Consider the following 19,973-nt stretch of genomic DNA (forward strand, 5'->3'; position numbering starts at 1 on the left):
GTGTGGAAAATAGTTAACAGAATTTAAATTCTGAGCAAATCTAGGGATTCTAGGACCTTGATAACCCAACTTGAAACCTTCTTGAAAACCCCAGCTTAAGAGAGCGGCGTCCTGCCTATCCGGGTAGCACTGCAACCATTTACATAAAATGTCCACCTTGATGGGAGTACAAGCCCTTGTTTCTAAACTGTGGTGCAAGCCCTCTGCCCCTGCCAGGAAAACTGGTTCCCCCTTGATTCTGTTCACTGAAACAACTGGTATCTGCTAAGTACCTCCTTGATTGTATTGCGTTCTTTGTTCATGATGTTGAGACCACCATATAAATAATTTATTTCTGGTAGGTCATTTATTATTTCTTTTTCACTTTTTTATAGTTGCAGTAGTGTAAATCCAACAGGTCCTGATGAAAGCCTTGTATGGCTGAAACATGATGACCATTCTATTTTCCACAACTGATAGTGATATTTGTTTAACACACTATCTTCACTCTGCTTTTAATCTTGCCGGTATGATGACCTCCCCTTAATAAAGTCGTTTCTTGGCATCACACTAGGCAATCTTAACACACACACCTTTTCACCACTTCACAAAATCTCTTTTCAGCACTGCAACAATACCCCATCTTTAACCCACCTATACTTTTTTGCTGGCTCTCTATCACTGGTGGATCTGTCGCTAGTATTCCTCTACATACAATCAAGGAGGTACTTAGCAGATACCAGTTCTTAACAAAACCCAGATGACGAGACTCCGCCATTGGGTGGGCTGATGGGTATTATTTCACACTCTTACTGCTCTCCTTACACAAACTACTTATGAATGTACTGGTTCTTTGTAGCTTTCTCTTTAGACCCTTAGCATCCCTGTTGTGTTTTTTTGATAGCTAGATTGGGGGATAGGATGCAAGTTGGTCTTTAAATACTCCCCTTGGACCCCTCTCACGTTGTGTTTTTTGATGACGCACTGAAATCTCACCTGACTTATGCTGTGCTTGGTATTCAGCCACTCCGCAATGCTTCACCCCTTTGCTCTTTTTCTTCATACCCACTCCCCAAGCGCCAGGTTTCGCTCCTTTGTTCTGTGAAAAACATAAGCTGGACAATTCCTTAGTGTGCCCCCCGGTGGCCCTGAAAAATGAGGTAAAGATTCATCTATGTCATCAGTTTCTGAGAGCTCCCCCTCCTACAAGGACTCATTGTCCCCCTCCTGTGGAAAACTACCTACCACCCCTTTCTTACCAAGGATACCACACATGGCGCTGCCACTAGGTTACTCCCCATCCCCAATACCACCATCAAATTCCCTCCAATTTACAACTCTCTTGAAATGTTCAAGTCTCTTGTCTTCAAGTGGTGTGGGAAATTTCGCTGAAAATTCCCCTCTCTTCTTGTTTCTGTCGATGCAGGATGTTTGATGCCTGGGTGGTGCGCTCTTACTGCCCTTTTTTGTGCCTGGCAGTATTTCGCCCTTGCCGTACTGCAAAACGCCAGATTTTGCAGTTGAAAATTTGCAATTTTGTTGCAGACGTTGTAGTCTGCGTCCATCAGTAATTTCCTGTGGCATCCATACCCACTGACCTTGTCCCTCAAAGTTCTTATGAGCAGTAGCCTGATCCTTGCCCATTTGAGTAGCCATATCTAACAAAGAAGGAGAAATCTGAGACCTTTGTGGACCTAGTACACCTTTATTGGATACATAACAACTGTTCATGGCGAAGGTGTGTACAACATCAGAATTTGGTGAGTCAACTTTAATACACTGAAAAGCATCGCCATTTGCATGACATATCACAGGGGATAAACCTCTGTTCATTGATACTGTTGGTGAAATGACATTTTTCCCAACCTTATTTAATCTAAAAATGTTAATGTCCCTCTCAACTATATTTACTTCAGGAAGTAATGCGGGCCTATCCCCAATCTGGTCACCAGATGGCGCATTGGTTACAATGGAAGCTTTGTTAACAGAGACTCTTTTCTGTATGGGACGTTTTCTACAGTTTGTTTGTCTTTTTATGTGAAAAGTGGGCAGTGGGCGTGTGCGCACTTTATTGCCTCTCCCTCGTGATGGCTTTTTAGTTGTTTCAACAGGCGGGGCCTAAGCATTGGTGAAATTTGCGAATTTGCGTTCCGCGAATTCGCGGATTTCCCCGCGGTATCGCAAAAAAATCAGCGAATTCGCAAATTTTCCCACGAAATCACAGATTTTTTTGCGATTTGCCCTGGAGTACTTTCTACTGGCTAATCCAGTAAGTGCTCCCTCATTGGGTAAATGTATAGTGCTTTTACTACACTGCAGCTGCGTAAAGGGCCAGAAGATGTGTCTCCAGTGACCATGTGTGCCTGTAACACAGGCACAGGTACACATGGTCACTGGAGACACATTTTCTGGCCCTTTACGCAGCTACAGTGTAGTAAAAGCACTATGGGGCAGATTTACAAGCCGCTTGCGCCTCTTTTGCGCCGCAGTTGCATCACATTTGTGACGCAGCGGCAGCACAAAAGATGTGCCAAGGTGCCGGGTATTAACAACGTGACGCATCTGAGTGATGCATCACGTTGTAAAGCCCTGCGCCATCAGGAGGCGTTCCATCGCAGGGGAGGGCGTTCCTGCGCAGGAACGCCTCCTAAAAGTGGCTAAGTGAAATCTACAAGATTTCACTCAGTCACTTTTAGGCCAATGCTGCGTCAAAACCCTGCGCCTGCTTGAAGCAGGTGCAAGGCTTGACGCAGCATTAGGGAGATAGGGCCCCCCAGAGCATTGCTGGAGCTGCGTCGCGCTTGCGACGCAGCTCCAGCAATGCGCTGCTTTTACGGCACAGATGCGTGACGCATCTGTGCCGTTTTTGCCACATGGTGCGCCGCATTGTAAATGCGGCACACCATGGGTGGCGGAGCTGCGGCGCACAATAACTGGCGCATCCCTGGGGATGCGCAATTTATTGTAAATCTGCCCCTATACATTTAGCCAATGAGGTAGCACTTACTGATTAGACAGTAGAAAGTACTCCAGTTGAGTAGAGGTATTGCACAAAAAGGTGGCATCTTCGTGAACAAACATGCAGGGCGGGATTCATTCTGCCCCCTGTTAGACTCGTTTTTTGTGCCCTTCTGCCCTCTGTTAGACTCGTTTTTCCCTTGTTTTTCTGCCCCTCTGCCCTCTGTTAGACTCGTTTTCCCCTTGTTTTTCTGCCCTTCTGCCCTCTGTTAGACTCGTTTTTGTGCCTTTCTGCCCCCTGTTACTCGTTTTTTGTGCCCTTCTGCCCTCTGTTAGACTTGTTTTTCCCTTGTTTTTCTGCCCTTCTGTCCTCTGTTAGACAGGTTTTTTGTGCCCTTCTGCCTTCTGTTAGACTCATTTTTCCCTTGTTTTTCTGCCCTTCTGCCATTTGTTAGACTGCTTTTTGTGCCTTTCTGCCCTCTGCATCACCACATCATCACTCAGCACTACCCCAGCATCACTCAGCACCACCACATTATCACTCAGCACCACCACATTATCGCTCAGCACCACCACAGCACCACTCAGCACCACCACAGCATCACTCAGCACCACCACAGCATCACTCAGCACCACCACAGCACCACTCAGCACCACCACAGCACCACTCAGTGCCACCACAGCATCACTCAGCACCACCACAGCATTGTTATTGTTATTGTTATTGTTATAGTGGATTTATATAGCGCCGGGTCACCTACAGGTCTCAGGGCGCTTTGACCACCAAACATAACATCCGGGATATGAAAAAAAAGGGTAGAGTGCTTAAGCTAAGCTGAGTGCTGGTCTGAACAAGTTAGATCCAAGTGCTGGTCTGAACAAGTTAGTTTTCAAGGCTTTCCTGAAACGGAGTAGATTCCCCTCCTTTCGGAGTGTCTCAGGCAGGGCGTTCCAAAGGTTCGGTAGTAAAACCGAAAAGGATCTCCCTCCCATTGTGGCCAGCTTAAAACGAGGACATACAAGGAATTTGGCATCAGAGGACCTGAGATTTCTTTCCGGTCTATATATCTCAATCCGTTCCTTTATGTAGGTCGGGGCCTTCCCATTGATGGCTTTATGGGCTATACAGAGGCTTTTAAAAACGGACCTCTGTCCAATTGGCAGCCAGTGTAGACTTTTTAATAGTGGAGAGGCATGCGTTCTCCGCGGAAGGTTGAAAATAAGTCTAGCGGCGTCGTTTAGGACTACCTGAAGTCTGTTTGTTAGCATTTTTGGCAGGCCTAAGTAGAGCGCATTGCCATAGTCGAGTCTTGACACTATGGTGGCCGAGACCACTGGGCGTAGCATCGACTGGGAGAGAAGAGGGACTAGTTTGCGCAACTGTCTTAGAAGACCTGTACAAGTGCCGACCACGGTGGAAACCTGGTTGGTCATTGAGAGGGCACTGTCCAATTTAATGCCCAGACTTTTAACCGTGGCTGCTGGCTGTGGGGTTGGGCCCAGCTCCTGGGGCCAGTACATGTCACTCCAGGAGGAGCACTTGGATGGTACTATCAGCACCTCTGTCTTTTCCGGGTTAATTTTAAGCTGGTTTGTGGACATCCAGTGGACCGTATATCTAAGTATGTCCTGCGCGTGTGACTGGGCTTGTGCTGTGTCATCTATGCCCAGCACTCACTCAGCACCACCACATTATCACTCAGCACCACCACAGCACCACTCAGCACCACCACAGTACCTCTCAGTGCCACCACAGCATCACTCAGCACCACCACATCATCACTCAGCACCACCACATTATCACTCAGCACCACCACAGCAATACTCAGCACTACCACAGCATCACTCAGCACCACCACAGCATCACTCAGCACCACCACAGCACCACTCAGCACCACCACAGCACCACTCAGCACAACCACAGCATCACTCAGCACCACCACAGCACCACTCAGCACCACCACAGCACCAGTCAGCGCCACCACAGCATCACTCAGCGCCACCACAGCATCACTCAGCACCACTACATTATCACTCAGCACCACCACAGCACCACTCAGCATCACTCAGCACCACCACAGCATCACTCAGCACCACCACATTATCACTCAGCACCACCACATTATCTCTCAGCACCACCTCAGCACCACTCAGCACCACCACAGCATCACTCAGCACAACCACAGCATTACTCAGCACCACCTCAGCACCACCACAGCATCACTCAGCACCACCACAGCATCACTCAGCACCACCACATTATCACTCAGCACCACCACAACACCAATCAGCACTACCACAACACCACTCAGCATCACCACAGCACCACTCAGCACCACAACAGCACCACTCAGCGCCACCCCAGCATCAATCTGCGCAACCATTCAACAACAACTGGTTCAAATATGTTCTCTCAATGTTTCAAGCTTTATTGCAAATGTCACAAAAAGATGTTAATATTTCACTTCTGTTCTTGGATTTTCGTCACAATAAAATACACTGAAAATAATCTTCACAAAAGTTATTTACAAAAGTTTAAGCTATTGCCATTATAAATTAAAATCACTTTTATTTAAGTATTAATTATTAAAAAAATTAAAAGCCATTGTAATTTGTAATATCAATACATCTAAGTCACGTAAATACGAAACATGTTGCATTACAAATGCTATAGGTGTCCCATTTGCGAAAGTTATAACTATTGGCATTGTAAATGACAAAGCTATTAATTTAGCTATTTTCAAAACCAACACATAAATTTAAAAAATTGTCATTTACAAGACCAATAGCTCAAACTTTCCTAATGCGAGACCTATTGCATTGCAAATGCTTGTTTTTATATCTGTCGGTGCTTTCTCTTGAGGTTTAATTTTCGTGACAGGCGCCTCATTGCCTACTTGTAACTATTCTCTGCCCCTGCTTCAAGGGTCAGAGCAGGGTCAGAGAATAGTTGCAAGTAAGCAACGAGGCGCCAGGAAGCACTTACAGGCTTACAGCAGCAGGTGCCCAAGTTGAAGTTAATTTCTTTGTAACCCTTTTGTAAAAGGTTACAAAAAATGTCTTCAACTTTTGCACCTGCTGCTGTAACCCTGTAAGTGCTTGGCTGAAAATTCATCCCCGCTGATTCGCGGATTTTACCGTGATTTCGCGAGAATCGCGGATCGCGAAATCGCGGAAAATCCGCAAATTCCACGAGCAGAATGAATTTTCAGCCCATGCTTAGCGGGGCCTCCGGAGCCAACACCGAGGGAACAGGAGACTGCTCGTTCCTTGAAAACTTAATAGACTGGGGGTCGCCTTTAGAGGATGGTGTCGGCGAGTCCTCGCTAGAAATGCAAGCGACAACAGCCGCGGATACACCCCTTGCTGCTTGGCGCCCCCCCTCTCCAGCCCAACCCACGCCTGGAAAAGTGTGCCAGGCACGAGTAAATCCTCGCGCCCCGCCTCGGCAATAATTTGTAGCACTTCCCTGACAGAAGCGGTGGTCTGCTCCATACCTGCAGCCAAGGCGTTATAAATACTTCAAAGAACAAACGCACGACGAGCCGCCAAAATTCATCCGCTCTCCTCCCTGCCGCCTGAAAGTGCGCAGCTTGGAACGTTACATTCCACGCTTGGGCCTTGCCCCTCCTGTCCAATCCCCGCAAACCCCCCACCCACGAGCAGCAGAGGGGCATACCAATGCCCGAAAAAGCCCGTGGGCGAACACTCTGCGAGTGTCGCCCCCAGGACCCCATTCAAAAAATTCTATTCTCCATGCAACGCCACATCTCAGGAGGGTGCGAGTAAAGTGACTAGTCCTGACCTGGATGACTTGTCTGATATTTAATGTGCGGAGGGCAGATCAGCGAGGGAGGAGGTCCTGGAAAGAGCACCGGCAACCGTTGCAACTCCGGCTCCGGGCAGTGCAGTAATGACACTAGAACAGATGAGTCGAGTCGTGAAACACACACCCAGTATCATCTGAGGGGAAATCCTCAGCCGCCCACCAGACTGAAGGATCATCTCTGGTGATAGATTCCCGGGGTGGTGTGCAAACGGAGAGGAAAGGTGCCCAGTGTTTGTTCGATCCTGGATTAATATTTTAGTGAAAACCACCCGTGTGCACAAACTCTGTTCAATGAGAATGAAGTCAGTCACATTGCCGGTTCTGTGGTGTTATGTTTCACATTTGGTAATGTTCTGTTTCGGCCCAGGGAGGAATGTTGTATCGCCCCTGTGGGTGCTAGTTGTTTCCGGGTGACTGCATTAAGTCACCTAAGGCCGGGGGGGGGGTCGGCTTCGGTCTGTCCTATTGGTTGCGACCACGTATGTTACATGGTGTCAATAAAGCGTGCGGCCGCGGGGCGGGATCACAGAGTAGAGACCCCTCGCGACAGCTTAACAGTATACATGAGTGCAGTCTCATTATTTCAGTTCAGGCCATGCCACGTACATATTATTGTCGGCAGGCTCTGCTACACGCCCGACCGACACAACAACCGGTGCTGATGCTCTGTTTGTTAAAAAAAAGACATAATCTGTGGCAATGTTGGTTGAGCTGAGGGAGAGTCAGGGCTGTCCCACTTGGTGAGCTGTGTGAGGAGGCATGGCACCCTGAGCAGTGCTGCCCAACATCCCGCCAACACATGCAGGCAACCACAGCCAATAAAAGAGCAAGAGAAAAGTACAGTGCAATGGCACTGGCGTAACGAAAATTAAGGGGGCCTCCCTGCAAGGTATGTAGAGGGGCCACCTCCGGGCTCAATTAGGAGCTCTCCGGACAGAGTGCAGTGCCAAGGGGGCCCCCTTGTGCTTTGGGCCCCCCCGCACCGCGTGGACTACGGGGGCCTGTGTTATGCCCCTGTGCAATGGATGAGACCCTCAACAGGGGGGCTGGGGGATCATCATGTTTGGGACTGACATAACTGGAAACTTTTGAGAGGGGGTATCAGGGTCCAGGGGTCACTTGAGAACACTACCTAGGACGAAACGTATCTTGACTTGCATTGTATTGTATTGTATTGTAATTGCATTTATATAGCGCTTACTAACCCTGACGAGGCGTCAAAACGTTTTTTCCGCGAGTAGCACGCTACTCCGGGACCCATAGAGGATTAGTGTTAAATTAGTATAGTGAAACATGCAAGTACATTTTAAGTGGTGTATAGGTTAGTCAGTTATTTGGATTTGGAATGATAGCAGAAGGATAGAGGAGGAAAAAAGGTTTGTATTTATATAGCGCTTGTTACCCCTGATGGGGTGTTGAAGCACGCTACTCCGGAAGCTCATAAAGGATTAGTGGTGAATTAGTTTGGTGAAATATGAAAGTCATTTCAGTGGTGGATATTAGTCAGTTATTTGGAGTGAGAAGGATAGTGGAGGGATGAAAGGGAAGAAAGGTTTGCATTCATATAGCACTAGTTACCCCTGATGGATGTTGAAGCGCTTTTCTGGCGAGAAGCACGCCACTCCAGAACCCATAAAGGATTTGTGTTGAAAATTAGTATAGTAAAATATGAAGTAATTGAGCAGTGGATATGTTATTTAGCTATTTGGGTCGAGAAGGGTAGGTGGCGGGATAGTGAAGGGAAAGAGGTTTGTATTTATATAGCGCTTACTACCCCTGATGGGGTTTTGAAGCGCAAGTAGCACGCTACTCTGGAACCCATCAGGAGTAGTGTTGAATTAGTATGATGAAACATCAAAGTAATTTTAGTGGTGGATATGTTAGTCAGTTATTTGGAGTGAGAATGGTTCGGGAAGGGTAGAAAAGAGGGAAGAGTTTAGAAAGGTTTGTTTTGGGGGATCGGTATAGTAAAAGAGGTGTCAGATGATGCAATGAGGAGTAGTGTAGGGGAGAGTCTAGAAAGGGTTATTTTGGGGATCATAGTAGTGGTATGGGGTTTGGGATAAATGAGAGAGTGCATGTAGAGGATATATTGATAGATGTATAGGATGAGAGATAGGGTAGTGCACTGGAAAGAGTACTAGAAAGAAGTTTGAGATGAGTCAGAAGGTTGGGCTAGAAGATATATTGAGCGAAGTGTAGGCTGAGAAATAGGGACGTGCATTGGAAATGCTAAATTAGAAGAAAGTGATAAATATATTGATTCATGAGTACATTGAAAGTATATAGATACATAAAGGAGGTATGTATATTGGGCAGTATTTCTGGCCCTAGTCCGGACCAGTCTCGAACAGGCTCAAACAGGAAACTGCCCTTGTCCTCTCTGCCCTTAACAGGCTCAAACAGGCAACTGCTCTTGTCCTCTCTGCCCTTAGCAGGCTCAAACAGGAAACTGCCCTTGTCCTCTCTGCCCTTAGCTGAGATGCCCTAATCCTGGACTTTTTTATAGCCCTAGTAATCAGGTGACCCCTGCAGCCAATGGGAACCCTAGCCCCAACACTATCCAATCACAGCACTAGCCCTAAAATCTAGAACCAATAGGAGACCAGGACCTTACAGCCAATCTTAGCCCTAGTCCAAGCACCCAATCAGTTCAAAAACCCGGACCTCTACATCCAATAAAGGCTCTAGCCCTAGCAGTAGTCCCAAAAAACAAGTCCATGCAACCAATGGCACAGGTAGCCCTAGTCCCTACTTCCAATAGAAAGCCTAACCCTACTCTAAGTCCCACACCTAGTCCAGCAACTAAACACACAAGAAGCCCTAATCACTACCTCCAATTAAAGGTCTAACCCTAGCCCTAGTCCCACCCTACTCCCAACAACCAATTACATAGGAAGCCCTAGTCCCTACTTCTAATAGAAATCCTAACCCTAGCCCTAGTTCCAACCCTACAATGATTGAATCACAGACCCAGAAACCAATCAGAACCTTCAAATACCCAACCAATGAGGACATTAACCCTAATCCAATAGAAACACCAGATACAACCACCAATCAGCGTAGACATGTACCAACCACTAGCAGACCATATAAGGTCCCAGCAACCTCAGGCAAGGTTTGCTGGCCAGGGAGTTGGAAGCTGCTTCTCCTGTTCAGAATCTCCTAGGAGACAGACAGGCTCAATCCACACTTTGGACTTCAGCAGGTAAAGGGCCTCGCTAACTTGAAATCTACCAATACTGTTTGAATAAAGCTTTACTCCCCCTGCCTGCCAAAAAACGAAGTGCGCAGACCCTGATGTAGAAAGATCCCTGTTGGGGGGGGGGAGGCAAGGGGGCTGGTTTCACTGGCTTCTGAACACAAAATGGTGGCTGGGAGTGCACTGTTTAACATACAGGTCTTAGCACAGAGCAAAGGAGAAATTCGGAGGGAAAACAGAATTGTCACCAAGGAATGAGAAGGACAAACTACGGAGGTTGGACTGCAAATACCACAATACAACACACTAAATGGAGGCAATCATGGGCAGGGAAAACCACAAATTTAAAACACAACACAGGTGATAAAATATGCAATTACAGTGATGGAGCAAGGATTTGCATACGAAGCGACTTGCTCATACTCACGAACCTCGAATAATATATAACGAAATAACCAACCTGTTTGTCTTACTAATTTGCCCCTTATTCTTTCACCATTTGGGTGTCCGAGTGAAGCTTGCTTATGTGTTTTCTAACCTAATACGTTTGCATATAAAATGGTTGCTGCTACGCGGGAATTTCTACTGCGCATGCGTCTGTCATTCCCACGTGACATGGCGTACTCGCAGTTCTGGAGGGAACCCTTTCGCATCTGCGCACTAGTGCTAAAATGGCTGTTCTATGTTCTCACATGCGAGAAGTTTGCATTGCTGCTTTCGCTAAGCTGTTCGTTCTGCTTAATCCTAATGCTATAGGTATTATTAAGGTAATGGGTATAGTATAGAGATTCATGGTATACAGTGTAATAATGTATTACTGTGTTCTAAATTGTTTCCTTTTACTTTTCATGTATCGTACTCTTTGGGCCTGGGAGGTGCTTATTTCTCCATTTTGGAAGTCCCTTCTACGCATGACAGCCAAGGAGGGAAAATGAACTTCGCAGCATTGGAACCCAGCCAGATAGCAGCAACAGCCAAGATGTGCCTGGGAACCCGACCTGCGACCCAGCTAGAAGAAGCTGAACTGTACTAAAATTGTTACAATTGTATTCAATGTTATATTCACCATTGTTGACCAAAGGCATATGTCATGAGAACCAGGAATGTAAGGGACGGAAACTAAATTTAAATAAGGAGTCTGAAAAAGTCTAAAATGTATATGGTGTGATGACCTGTCCTTCCCCTTTGTCCAATCAAAATTGGGGATCCTTACACTTGCAACATTGGGGGGTGGTACACTGACCTGAAAAACTGTATAATTAGCGTAGGTTTAGCTAGAGAAATTGTCTGACTTGTCTGATTAGCTGACCTGTCACTGACCCAACGCACTCAATATGTGACTGAAAGCAGAGAGCTGCGGAGCACTCTGTTGGGAGGTTCGAGAACCCCATCGGGGTTTTTGGGAAGTGAACGTGCTGGCGAAGCACTTTGCTGATAAAATGTATAACCCAATCTGGGTTTTGGCAGATTCCTTGCAGAGAGGGAGTAGCGCAGGCGTTGCAACCGAAGCTGCGGGTGTTGGTCTTAACCTTTGGTGAACCGATCCTGATCCAAATCCTAGGGTTATCCTGTCCTGATTGTCCATGAGCTGTACCTGCTCGCCTACTGGCACTGAAGTCCTAGGGGGTTCCTCCTGGCTTTTCCAACTGACCCGTGGCCAGGGTTGGACTTCACTCTATCCTAGGTAAATATAAGTCTGTGTGGGTGTTTGTAGATACATTTGCATTCCTTTTCTCCTCATCCTGAATTTGCAAAGCTTGATTGCATATGCTCCTTTTCTTTCCCATTCCTTGGTAGATGAGATATTCATGTATTACTGACTATTAGCATGTTCCAATTTTCAACCCACCTTTTGTCAATGCTAAATCGTTTCTACATAGTATACGTTCCATTTTCACACCCTCCCTTTAGGAGATAAGTTGAATCTATAGAATGTTCCAACTCTTACCTTCCCTATAGTTTAATTGTGCTGAAACCGAATTCTCGAATAACATAGTTGCATTTCTCCTTTTTCAAACTGTAAGTGTATTGCGAAAGTCTTTGGGTTTAGTATGTTCCCTTTCTTTACCCTCCTTTAATCAAGTTACGAAAGATTGTTTTTCTAAAATTAGCATGTTCCTTGTTTTTTCCCCTGCCCTTTACTGTAAGTCTCTAAATGCTTAGCATACTTTATCTTATTCATAGTTATACACTGTTTCTGATTTTAGTTATTGATAGTCTTATTGCCTTCAACCTTTGGCTCATGACATATGATGATGATGATGATTAGATAAAGAGTTTGAACCTACCCTGACTCTGTGGTTATTTTATAATTACAAATGTTATGATATTTTGAGATCCTTACCCATAACTCAACTCCCTGATCCATTGTGTGAAGGTACCAAGTTTTCAAAATTTGTAGGTTACTGGTATAGGAATTAGTAATAAAAATCATAATATACTGCTAGTAGAGCGCTAGTTACCCAAATAAAGGTTAAGGTTTATTATTTTGGAATTACAGGCCCAGGTGAGTATCCGTATAAATTCTAGTTGTGTGATCTGCGCGCTCTATCAACAGGCAGGCTAAAACTACAATTTTTAACTCTAACAACCACAGGCATAGACAGTAAACACAGAAAGTGAAAATCGTTTTATGTTGTTTGCCAGAAGTAAAAGAATTTTTCTTAAATAAACACATTGACTAGAGTAGACTCTGGATTGATACTGGGTTTTTCATTGAATTCTGAGCTTTTACCTGACACCACCTCGTGGAACAAGACTTGTAGTGCAACTGTTGCCACAGTGACATGAGACATCCTTTAGTGAAGGTAGGCACAGAAAGGATGTCTCACACATAGAACAGACCCACAATGCAGGTAGCAGAAGTGTGAGTGTTCCTAGAACAGCATGAAGCCAGACAGAGGGCTGGGCAGCAGTCGTTCAAGTCTGGCTCAAGGCGCTATGATTGCAGCACTGGCAGCACCATCTCAATTTGAACTTAACCCGAACAAGAGCAGCAAAGGGCAAGGGCAGTGCCAGCTTCCCTCACAACCACGTAACTCGGTGGACACATCGACATTACGGTAAGCAGCAGTGAACAATAGGCTTCAACCACACTCATGTACAGCACATGCAGCACTAATTCTCTTTAGGGGACGGAGCCAGCAGTGCATGCCTCCCTTGCACATTAACAGGGTAATGACAGGCGGTTGTATGTCAGAATATTGCTTACAGCAATATTGGGTGGCATGAATATTGTGTCCAAAATATTGTTTATTACAATATTAGCCCTTTGTGTGTACATATGCCATTACTTACTCCGATGGGGGATATTTTGCAAGCGATATTTAGGTTTCCAAATTTATGTCAGAAGATGTTCTGAATACGATACACACCCCCTTTGGACAGGCAGCATTGCGCTCTTCCCTCACACACAACATAGGTGCGCATGGGCAGCAGCCATGAATGTTTCCCCCACACACAGCGAAGAAGAGGGCAGCAGAGGATTTCATTCACTCACCTAAATGAAGGTGGCCTCGTGGCCCTGGGTCCAGGTACACTGCACTCATCCAGAACTTTCTACCACCCCACAAAAGACTATATTATCTTTACATCCCCAAGAGAGCGTAAGAAGCATTGTTGCATTGGCCTAGGGCTCCAGAGGTGAGAGAGCTCACACCGCACTACCTGATTTTTGGGGGGCACAAAGGTGCTGTACTAGACGCACATATAACCTTGAATGATGCATCTCCAGTCAGAGTTTGACCGATTCAAAAAATAGGGACGGCACTGAAACAAAAGTAGTACACATTAGCGAAGCAGATAGTTATCAAACAAGGTGGCCCATATTTACAAATCAGGCCGGTTTTCAACTTGTAAAGACACGCCTTATGAGTAATTTGCAAGGTGTGGGAGACAGCATGCCTTCGTGTTTTCTGCAGGCAATGTTTGTTTTATTATCAGCAATCCCCAACATAAAACAGGCCCACAAACGTCTACAAAAACCAGCCTGCACACTGACCTGTGAGACCAGCCCATCGGGCACTGCCTGGTTGCCCGATAGGCCAGTCCGAGCCAGCCTGCAGTTCCCAGTGGGATTCCAGCAATATTCGAGAGACAGGGCTGAGCAGGCAGGGTTTGGAGACCTTGTACAGTTACTTACAGCGAGAGCACAGTGAGTCACAGAGCAGAGGATGAGGAAGAAGGGAGGAGTGGAGCCTTAGGGTACCTATTAAACCAGCTTCGTGACCAGGGTTCTGCCAGCACACAACTGTCTTTGCAGACAGGAAATCAACATCACTACACAAGAAGGTCGACAAACATCTTCGTTTAGAACAGATAGATGCACTTTTTTTTGGTAAAGCATTTGCTGTTTTTGCAGTAGTTGTCAAAAATACTTCTTATAATATTATAGCATTAATTTACAGCAAGGTGGCTGTACTTTTAATGAGACTGTTCTAGCACCTATTAGCAGGCAGGATGTTAGTTTAGCAGAGGTCACAGTGACAGTCTGGTTAGCATGTTAAACACAGCATTATTTGCTTTGAATGCATTGTTATTCAGTATTATTCATTCTGCATTGTGATACGTTGCCATGACTGTCTTAGGTACACAACACCTTGTAACCATGTTATTGTATTACTTGGTTAATTTAGTTAGGAGTTTTCTGATCAGCAAGGTATCCATGGGTGTACTCATCATCTTCAAAATACAAACCGTAATGTTACTATTTTGACTGTGAATATGATTGTTATAATTGCGAAGTGGCCGTGTCTATGTTGATTCTGTTTCAGCTTTTGTTTATGTTCATGCAAAATAAAATGTGTCTGAAATGTCAAAAATAAGTTTAGGTTTGTGACAACGAATCAGGGGGCATATTAAAGAGGTGTGCGTTGCAAAACGCACAACGCACATCTCCGTATCGCTGGCTATTGCCGGATTTCATCGCCTAATTAGCGCGCAATTATCAATGCGCATCAGGCAGGCGATTAGAAATCCGGCGATAGTCGGCGATATCGCACATTAGCGCATGAAAACAAACGTTGTTTTCATGCGCTAATGTGGGCCTTGATAATATGGGGGGTTGAATTCAACTTTATGATCCACACCCCCATTTTAACAATGCCTAACGCCTGGTCGGAGCAGGCGTTGGGAGACCTGCGATAAAAGAGTTTATCGCAGGTTTTTGTCTCCCAACGCCTGCCTTGGTAATAGGGTGCTCCCACCTCCAACCACATTTTACATGAGGTTGGACGTGGGAACGCCCACTTTGCATGTCATTAGCGATGTTTATCGCCGACATGCAAAGTGGGCTCGGCCCAGGCTTTAAAGTGCCCTTGGTAATAGGGCTCTAGCTGTATCGCCGCTTTCTCGGCACAATTCGCCGAGAAAGCGGCGATACTAGCCCTTGGTAAAATGCCCCAACGGGCGACAAACAAAAAGGTGTTGTAAAATATGGCGAGTCAATATATTCTAAATCTTAATAGGAATATATTTCCAGTTGGTAGCTCACTAACATCAGTCTATACCAGCCCACATGTCTGAGCTCTGAGTATGCTAGGCAGGACAGGGAATGCAAACCAGCCCTGGCAATTAAGTCGCCCGCGGGGGTGGGGCATGCTGGTGGGAAACACTGCTGTTGTGTCGCTGGAATACTCCTTGCGTGCTGTTCTTGTCATTTGTTTGATCAACCATTGTTGGGCGTGCAGCACTGGCGTTATAGCTTACTTATTTTCCTTGGTACCACCACTGTGGTGTAAGTTCCTTATCTATTTGTCCCTTCAGTTTTGCTTTTCTTCTTTTCTTATCTTTTATTTGCTTTCAATTTCTGCTTAATTGTCTTTCTTTGTTGTCTATTTATCTTGCTCTTTGGTTTTGTTTGTTTATTACATCTAATTCCTTTTCATTTGAAACTTTTCTTTTCTACGCTTTTTTCCTGACCTAAAAATGGCCCTCGGGCCTCTCGCGCTGCATATTGGCTTGATTTGCCTGATTTTAAGATGGCCGCCCAAGTCTCGCGATATCGCAGGTCTTTTGTGACTTCGCCTGACCTTAAGATGGCCGCTGGGCCTTTCGCAACTCTGATTGGATGCTCTTGCCTGGCCCTAAGATGGCCGCTGTCCTTGAGCGAGGCTTTGTTGAATTCACTCGCTCGCGGACTGTCAGTGGCAGGCGGCTGAAATTACAATACCGGGAGCACCTCTCCAGTTTTTTCGTGCGACGCTTACGTGCACGGATGGATGCACCGCTCAGGGCAGGTCGGGTGCCTCTTAGCACTCTTCCAGTGCGGCCGGAGTGGGCTCCCGTGTCGTTTCTTCCTTTCCCGCTCTCAGACCAGGTTGGGCTCCTGGCTCCGCTTCTTCTTTCAGCGGATGGCGAGTGTCTTGCAGCAATTGTTCTTCCTTCTTGCACCGGTGGACCAGGGTGGGCTCCTGGCTCCGTTTCTCGATGGTGAGGGACCAGGGCTCCTTTTCTCAATTGCGAGGGACCAAGCACACACGTCGTCCTCTAAATCCCGTCTTCGTCGCCAGTTGTCGTGTCTCTCTTGCTAGGAATACACAGGAGTCAGGTAAGAGTGTTTCTACTTCCTTTAATGTTCCACTCTTTGTCGCTGCTTCTTATCCCGCATCTGGTCGCTTCCCTTTCCCCTTGTTGTCTGCCTTCCTCCCCACTCCCCTGACCGGAAGTGGTGTCCGGTTCTCATCCCCTCCCCACCAGTCGGGTACAGGGTCCTTGTGCCCTTGTGTTCAGGTCACGACAACTGCTGCTTTTGGTACAGGGGGCCGATATTATAGCACTGCTGCAAAACCTTCCCCCTTGTGCCAAAAACGCCCACGGCTGGTCCAAAACCAGTCCCCACCATTCCGGCCCACCAGGCAAATGCCCTAAGTCCGCTACGGACAGTCTGGCCCTGTGCATCTATATTATTTTTAAAGGGGTCAGAGGCCACACCATGGGGGCTATTCACAAATGTAACTTTACACATGATTAAAAATATATGTGCAAAGTTACTATTACACTTTTGAGTAACATTACTACTTTTGTGGGGTTTGCAGTTGGTACAAATGTAAAATATGACGAAGGTTACTATTAATAATAATTTACTTATGTCCTCATTTGATGTTCCAAACAGCTGGTAGAGACCTCTGCAGTCAGGGTAGAGATTTCCCTATGGTAAAGTATAGGAAAGAGGTGTCAACTTTATGAAAGTAAAAAAATTTTTTTTAAGTTAACTGGTATTGTAATTAATTGTATATATGTATTTTAAATGCAGAATCATTAAAAAAAATGATACAGCACTATTACCTAAATTTTAATTTACAAATGTAATTAATTTAAGTATATTGAATTACATTACATTGTTAAAGTCATATTCTAAAAAAATAACACCCATCTAAACTAAAATGTTTAGATTTTTTCAATATGTATGTATGCAGGGGTTGAGCAGAGGCCTGTGTTGCCACACTGCTAACTTTCTCTGGGGTGGGACTTGGTCTCCCAGAGATCACCACTGCTTCACTAGGGAAGAGGAGGAGCCTCCCCAACACAATTTAAGCACCAGGAGACTCCTGCAGCGCGGGACACGCTGTTGCATGGGCGAGCAGAGGCCCATCATGACGCTCTGCTAACTTTCTCGGGGTGGGACTTGGCTCACCTGAGGTCACCGCTGCTTCACTAGGGAGGTGGAGGAGCCTCCCCGATGCTATATAAGCAGCAGGAGACACGCGCAGCTGCAGGGGTCGAGCAGAGACCCGTGACCCAGCTCTGCTACCTTTCTCTGGGGTGGGACTCAGTCCCCCAGAGCTCACCGCTGCTTCACTAGGGAGGAGGAGGAGGAGGAGCCTCCTCAATGCCAGGAGAATCCCGCAGCACAGGATATGCTGCTGCAGGGGTCGAGCAGAGGCCTGTGATGCCGCTCTGCTAACTTTCTCTGGGGTGGGAGTCGGCCCCCCAGAGCTTAACACTACTTATCTAGGGAGGAGGAGGAGCCTCCCTTATGCCATTTAAGCACCAGGAGACTCCCGCCACGCGGTACACTGCAGGGGTCGAGCAGAGGCACATGATGATGCTCTGCTAACTTTTTCTAGGGTGGGGCTTGGTCTCCATGAGCCCACCGCTGCTTCACTAGGGTTGAGGAGGAGCCTCCATTATGTCATTTAAGTGACAGGAGACTCCCCCAGCATGGGATGCGTGCTGGTGCACCCGGCGGTACCCGGGCCAAGGGCCGGCCCATCTGCTCACGTCCGGGCCGAACAAGACTGAGCTGGGCCTGTTCTCTTGGCCCTACCTTTTGGATATTTCCTGACAAGGTTACAAGCACCCTTACCTGTAGGTTGCTTGTAGATGGTTTCGCAGAGACGTTATGGACCAACTTCCCCAAATTCTAGGCAAAACCTAGTGACTGTTTTATAACACTGAGGTAATTAAATAGAAATCAGGGAGGTAGGCCGGATCGTGGACGCTACCTGTTTCCTTGATTGTCGACCTGCGAAGCAATAAGGAGAACTTTTGTAAAAACTGATTTCTAATACTGTCTATTTACCCCTATCAGGTTTCTAAAGTTTTAACTGTGCTTTAGAAGAGTCCTACCTGCGACTGGTTAAGATGTGGCGTCGCGTCCGTGTTGTCGTCGTGAAGGGGGTAGGTTGGGCAAGGTCAGTGATGATGCAGAAGATTGCTGGATCAGTATTTGTTTTCTGTAAAACAATTATTTAAAGAGGAATGATGAGTTACTGTCTTGCTATATTGTTTGCATTACTCAATGCTTCCCCTTAAACTATCTTTCACTTACTCTGACTTCGCACCATGCCGTTCTTCGCCTTCACTCCCTAGTATGTACAATGTTAAAACAAAAAGACAATTTGGCAAACAACAATAACATTTACTCTTTCTCTTTGATAATTCTCAAAGTCTCTAAATCCTTTTTCAGAAGTCCTTGTAACTTTGCTCTTTTCCTTTAAAATCTCTACAGAGTTCTACAACTTGAATTCTTTCCAGGTAAGTCTTTAGTTCGATAATTCACTGGTAGCTTGCTTGCGTTGGGCGCCAGATAATACAAACAAGAAGAAAACTGTAACTTAGCTTTAAATGTCTCTTTTCTCCTTTTCAGGTGGTGCGCGCGAAGGATGCAGACCTTCGAACTCCGAAGTGAAGGCCGTCGTCCTGGATTCCAGGATCCTCCAGGGGACACCTCTGAAGGGCGGCGAAGGCAGAAGGCAAAGCGCCGGTTTACGCTGGGTGTGGCCTTGTATAGTGGAGCCACACCCAGCCACACCCAAGGAAGGTTGACGCATCGCGCGCCAAATACGTGCGTGCCGTTTTTTCCAGCGTGCGCGCTGAAACGGCATCTCCGTTCTCTTTCTGAGCTCTCTCCCGCCTCGACCACAAGTCTGCTGACTTTCTCCGCATTGTTACCTACAACTCTCTGGCCATATTGTACATCTCTGCTTGGCTCATAATTCAATAAACTCGGCAACGATTCCAACAAGCACTTGGTAAAAACAAATGAAACCATGAAAAATACATATGTATCATCAAGAGCACAAATCACTGTAACAATACACATTTAGAGTATTACACAATCATACACTAACATATCACTGGCGTTCTGGTTGCACGGGACAGGGGTGGGTTTCTAGAGTGGGAAATCTACGCCTGCATGTATGTGCATGTAAGGCTAGTGAGGAATGGGAATCATGACAGTACTCCCCTCTCAAGATCCCTCCCAAAACCTGTGGAACAGGTTTCGGTTTATTTGGATAACGAAGATGAAAATTTCTGATCAATCGAGCAGAATTTTGGACGTTGGAAAGAGGTTCCCATGTCCGTTCTTCAGGACCATAACCTTTCCAATGTATTAAGTAAAACAGTTTCCCTCGGACTCTCCTTGCATCCACAATCTTTTGAACTTCAAATTCAGGGACACCATCAATAAGAATGGGTGGTGGATTTTTTTTAAATCTAGTCATTGGATTACAAGGTTTGATCAATGACACATGAAACACCGGATGAAACTTATACCTACTG

General features: G+C 46.1%; 1 protein-coding gene across 1 annotated transcript; it reads right to left on the reverse strand.

Moving 5' to 3' along the window:
- Positions 1-1,269: 1,269 nt before the first annotated feature.
- Positions 1,270-12,150, reverse strand: LOC147748344 (uncharacterized). The gene is made up of 3 exons (XM_086927904.1): positions 12,137-12,150; positions 6,167-6,434; positions 1,270-2,097 (listed from the first exon to the last, which is right to left on the reverse strand). The coding sequence occupies exons 1-3, from the start codon at positions 12,148-12,150 to the stop codon at positions 1,270-1,272; spliced, it is 1,110 nt and encodes a 369-aa protein (XP_086784030.1).
- Between the last annotated feature and the right edge of the window lie 7,823 nt (positions 12,151-19,973).

This window comes from Lissotriton vulgaris, chromosome 1_1 (assembly GCF_964263255.1).
Source record: "Lissotriton vulgaris chromosome 1_1, aLisVul1.2, whole genome shotgun sequence".
Classification (NCBI taxonomy): domain Eukaryota; kingdom Metazoa; phylum Chordata; class Amphibia; order Caudata; family Salamandridae; genus Lissotriton; species Lissotriton vulgaris.